This window comes from Henckelia pumila, chromosome 1 (assembly GCF_033568475.1).
Source record: "Henckelia pumila isolate YLH828 chromosome 1, ASM3356847v2, whole genome shotgun sequence".
NCBI classification, from domain to species: domain Eukaryota; kingdom Viridiplantae; phylum Streptophyta; class Magnoliopsida; order Lamiales; family Gesneriaceae; genus Henckelia; species Henckelia pumila.
This window is the reverse complement of record NC_133120.1, coordinates 146,600,017-146,605,423: the sequence shown is the minus strand read 5'-3', so window position 1 is coordinate 146,605,423 and position 5,407 is coordinate 146,600,017. Positions and strand designations below refer to the sequence as shown.

Here is a 5,407-nt window from a genome sequence, read left to right as displayed (position 1 = left end):
AGAACTTATAATAGCAATAAATTAATTTGATCTTAGTAAAACTATCTAACAACTACCATAATATCCCAAGCGATCTTTGACAAAACGAAACATACCAGGAGAATCAAAACTAATCACAATCCAAAACTCATATATTTGTAGTAACAGTTCATCTTTAATGCTGCAAAGAGTCAGGTTGTCACGACTCTTATTAACATTGTCTCAATGAAAATATCAAATTTTATGTTCAAAGATATATTATTTAAACTATGGACATCCAAATATGGTGTCATATTAATAGTAAAATATGGACTTCCAAATAAGGTACTGGAACAATATATGAGATGATATGATCAAATAAATTTTGTTCACAAGATATACAGAGCATTCTCTCATCTTCAAGTTTTGATGTTAACTGTGGGAATAAGAGAAGACGCACAACCATTGATTACCATTGAAACATTTATAAGTAAGAAGATTTTTCCGTTGCTAAGTAGTTTTAAAAGAATATAATTCAACTTTCGAGGCATTAAAAATAAATATGATATCAAAATATGATATCAAAATATTATTATCACACAATGAATAAGTTTAAAACCGAAAAAAAATAGAATATTTAGTATATTGTATGTTTGATTCACATATTTTTTTTAAACCAATATTTTAATACAAAAAAAAATTGAATTTATTATTATTTTTTAACACTAACAGTAAGTTAAAATTTTAATTTAAACAAATTTTAGTTAATATAGTTTCTCAGTCTTCGAAGATTTCGAAAATAATTGATATAATACTTTGAAAGATAATAAATGTAATTGACCCATTATTTACTTTAATAATTTATACATAAGTTCTTTTGAATTGATACATAAGTTAATAACAACTGTTTGTAACCTTACAAGAAATAAATTACTTACACTTGTTTGCGGCTCACGTGTAACGCACGTGTTACTAAATAAAGACCAATTCTTTGAAATATACTTATGGTAAAAAAAAAATTCATAATTACTTATTTTTAAATCTTGCAAACATTTCCTTGTTATTCATCCTCTTTAGTATTTTCAAGCGGATTTTAACTTTAATAAAAGGGTGATCTCTTGTGGTTTATGTCAAGATACTTGGTGTCGCAGAAAAGAAAACTTTGATCACTAATAAAAACCAAGTACAATACTGATTGTAATTCAAGGAACAATAATAAGTAAGAAAAATGTCAAAAGCAGTTCCATTTTTCTTCACATGCACCGCAAATCAGATCGATGCAAGTTGTTGCGTCCACCGGATAATCTGTAACTGAAGACAGAAAAAGGATCATGTCTGACAAAATCTTGTTTTGGTAGATTCACTTAACTTCTCGTATCGAGGAGTTACATGGTTATTGCCGAATAAATTTTTCAAGTGATGCAGCCATATAAAGAGAGATGATATGGTTTACCTGATATAACATCATCGGTATGTGGCCGATTGATTTCCCCGCTTGTCGACATTCCAATCTAAACACGGAAGTAGAAACTGTCGATCAACAGTTATATAAATGGCAGGTGTCTCAATGTTGAAACAGTTTCTGAAAACAATATACCACAAACACTAGATGTGTATCATCCCTTGAAGCATTGACAAAGTCTGCCACATCTACTAACTTGGGAGAACGCTTTGAAATGCCTAGAATCAAAATTGCAAGAAATTTTCAGAGAGATAACTTGTGCATAATTGAAACGAGTAAAACAAATGAATCGGTATATTACCTATAATCCGTGAATTGGCTGGCAAATGTCGTGTCACAGGTTCCACGACAACATGCATCAATGTTTCATGTGTGTCACTCGTGCGTATACGAGACTTTTCCAGCAACTCCACTGCATCAATTCCACAAAGCAAGAGTAAGAACTAATTATCCCAAAAGTGGAAGGGAAAGAAGAAATGCAGTTCACCTATTTTAGAGGATTACATAATAAGTAGACTAGAGAGCAAGATTAAAAAAAACAGGTCTTGGTTTTTGTCAGAATATATTTACTTAATTGGCTTACACATGAGACCACTGAAGCGGGCCAAAGTTCTCGGAATACGAACATGAGGTTTAACCTCAAACAGCGATCCATCTGCAATTTTCACAAAAATAGCCCCTACCAATCCATACTTATTAAGTGGGCTATCCAATATTGCTTTTAGCACCTGTATATCAAGTTTGAAGCCAATCAATCATAATTCCAATATAGTTATTTTTCCAGTAGTTCATTTTTCCACATGGCATGAGATATATATTAGCAGATAAGTAAAGTCGAGTCCAAATATGAATTTATATGCAGATAGGAAAAAGAAAATATAGCATCATCAACAAGAATTGATAGTAAAAAGTCATATAATTACCTCAGCAGTAAGCACTAGAGCTTTGAGCCTTTGACACACAGATGTACAAGTTGACAATAAGAATTCATGATAGCTACACCATCAGTCAGAAAACAGAAGCGCCTTTCTATTGCAGGCTAATTTCACTCGACAGATTGTAGACATCAGCATGCACCTCACTAGTTAAGAGGACACCTATTACTTTAGCTTACACTTAACAGTTAGACCGACACATCACACCACTCTATTTTTGCCAAGAAATCGTATCTAAGTCGACAATTTAATCTCTTTCAAGTAGATGAAAGTGCAGTGTCTATATAATGAAGTTGTACTTGCAGTCCCGCATTCAAACTGTTACGGTATTGATTGATAAGCATTAGGTCTAAATCGTTCAAAGACATTTGCATCTTTGAAACTTGTTATGATATTGATTGTTTAGTAGCATGCTAAATCATTTAAAGGTATTGGCATCTTCAAACATACTACATTACTACTCATCAGGAACTTCCGCGTATGTTACTGGCAATACTAAATAGGAGTTGATAGAGACAAACCACATGCACTGTCTGAGACATGTACTCATCGGGATTTTTGTTCTGCCGTCGAAGAGCTGCTTCATCATCGATCCCATTTGCCACTACCCATTTCTTAGTAATACAGAAAATTCCAAGCACTTTTGAAGTTACATATGCTTTGAGCCTTGATATGTGTTAGATAGAAGAAATATAAAGTAATATTGACATACCTTCTTAATGAATGCTTTTTTTATGGCAGAATTGTCAAGAATAAAGGAAACCTTGGGTTTCTGACTAACGAGCTCGGCATGGATTTCCTCGTGTGATGCTTCCTCTCGTTGTCTCTTCTTCACCACTTGGTGACCGGATGAGCAAGGTCTCGGACCTTCCATCTTTCAAAGTTTATATTGATACAATTGGTAAGCTCTGGACCAATTAGCATCTTGAAAGTAAGAACAGAAAGGAGTAACCAAAGAAAGCCTATGTTATGTCAAAACCCCTCCCACTGGGAGAAGATTAATTGGGGAATCATTGATAAAAGTTTCCTACCAATTTTCTTAATTAGGATTCTAGGCTAGTTAAGAGAAAAACCCCTTGATCTATTGGCAAATACATTTACAGAGGGAAGTTCCGATTGCTGTTTTGACCCAAATAGCTCCTCCATACAATATATAGTTATATACATCTAAAAATAAACTAAAATTCTAGAGAAAAAAGAAAAAAAATAAAAACTCATCCCAGTCCCCCCAAAAACAAAAGGAAAAATAAGCAGAACAGTCATTAGATGTTCGGTGAGAAGTATTAACCGAGACCATCGATAAATTCACTGCAAAGCAAATTTTGACTAAACCAGAAGCGAATACAAAAATCACAAATCTATTCTATATCATCATCAAAATCAAAACTAGAAAGAAACACGTAAATAGAGAGACATGGAAAACCTGCGCGGCAAGGGATCAAGGATGAGAGTGTTCGGGTATAGGGAGAAATAACGTCGAAACCGAATTCTTGATTATATGGGCTTTTTCGAAAGCTAACAAAGTGGGCCAGTTTCCCATTTTCCGAGTCCTGAAATTTTGGGAGTCAAGAAATCAAACAAAATCGAATCAAACTTTGAAAGCAAATCATCTCATGATTTCGGATCCATTTTTTTAAATCCATCGTTTTTTGTTCATTCAAAACTAGTTTTACCATATTTGATTTAATAAAAAAAATTATAATATTATTATAAATTTATCATCTATATTGTCTATATTATTATTCACAATAATTTATATATGCGTGCAAATGACACTGGTTGTTATTAAATTTGAAGAGTTTAGAGTAATTAATTTTGGCATCTTGCTGTATTTTTTTTATAAAACAAAACCGCTCCCTTCTCAAAATTGCAAATACATTAAATTTTTATTTAATAAAAAATCATAAAAACCTATTTTAGTAAATATATATATTTAAAAGTATTATGTAGTGACTCGCTCCGGATCACATACTAAACATTCTTAAACATACAGTTAAGTCTTAAAAACACAATAATCAATAAATAGATGAAATAAAGTCTTACAACAAAAAAATGACGGTATACAACCGACCCTAAAATCAAAGGTGGACATAGTTTATACAACCCCATCGAAACGGTACAAAAAATACCTTCAATAGAAACCTAATACTGGAAACAAACACGACCCACAAAACTGCTGCAACCTCAGCGATCGCTATCTCTGGGTCCGTCTAACCTAAGTCCCGTGGAATGGGGTTTCGAAGACAAAACCGAAGAAGTGAGCGATGACAACGCCCAGTACGAAAGTATGAGTATAAACATTTTATGAATGTTAATGCAAATGTACGGGTACCAAAAACCTATCACGATAAAGCTCTTAATCAATCAAGTGGCGTCATGGTATGTAGCACACTGGACCGTTGCATCAGGAGGTGACTCACGCACCAGAATAAAAATGTGGATATCGGTAACCTGATCCCGCAACCAACGGGTCTAACCATCAACTCAAGAACTCGTGGTTGAGCGATCCCACTACAGGTTATATCAAGGTACAGGCTCAACATGATAATGTATGCATCATAATAATCGTGACATAATATATTCAAATAAATCATGCCATATACACATGGAAACATAGAACATACATACTCAATCCGGATATCTCGGATAGTACGTCTGTACCTCTACTCAAGCAACCTAGCAAATCGGGTACACAAATCCAATCCTAAAAGCAAGTAATAACCATATCATTCATTGCGTACTAAAAGCCTTAACTAGACTAATAACTACTCACTGAAGCTGATCATAGTCTATATTTATATATGCGTCCATCGTCAGCCTTTTGATGGCGATGGCCCCAAACCGATAGCGCCTCGCTATCTACGGGCCCTCGAACCGATGCTTAAAAACCCTTAAAAGCTGGCCAGAACCGAGAGAGAAATGTTTGGAATGATATAGGAAAATGGCTGTCTCGACCCTTTATTTATAGGCGAAGTTCGGAACTTCATATCCCTAGTTCGGAGCTTCCAAATGCACTTCAGTACTTTCGATCTCCCAATCGGACAACCCACCA

At 34.1% G+C, this 5,407-nt stretch overlaps 1 protein-coding gene across 2 annotated transcripts; it reads right to left on the bottom strand.

Annotated features, from left to right (window-relative positions):
- Positions 1-1,101: 1,101 nt before the first annotated feature.
- Positions 1,102-3,916, bottom strand: LOC140892525 (uncharacterized). 2 transcript variants are annotated; one of them, XM_073301453.1, is made up of 8 exons: positions 3,779-3,916; positions 3,068-3,229; positions 2,877-2,969; positions 2,004-2,148; positions 1,722-1,832; positions 1,556-1,638; positions 1,412-1,469; positions 1,102-1,269 (listed from the first exon to the last, which is right to left on the bottom strand). In XM_073301453.1, the coding sequence occupies exons 2-8, from the start codon at positions 3,227-3,229 to the stop codon at positions 1,190-1,192; spliced, it is 732 nt and encodes a 243-aa protein (XP_073157554.1). In that variant the 5' UTR covers positions 3,779-3,916; the 3' UTR covers positions 1,102-1,189. The 2 variants fall into 2 exon arrangements, with proteins under 2 accessions (XP_073157554.1, XP_073157550.1); XM_073301449.1 differs by having other exon boundaries at positions 3,068-3,263; positions 3,779-3,914.
- Positions 3,917-5,407: the final 1,491 nt, after the last annotated feature.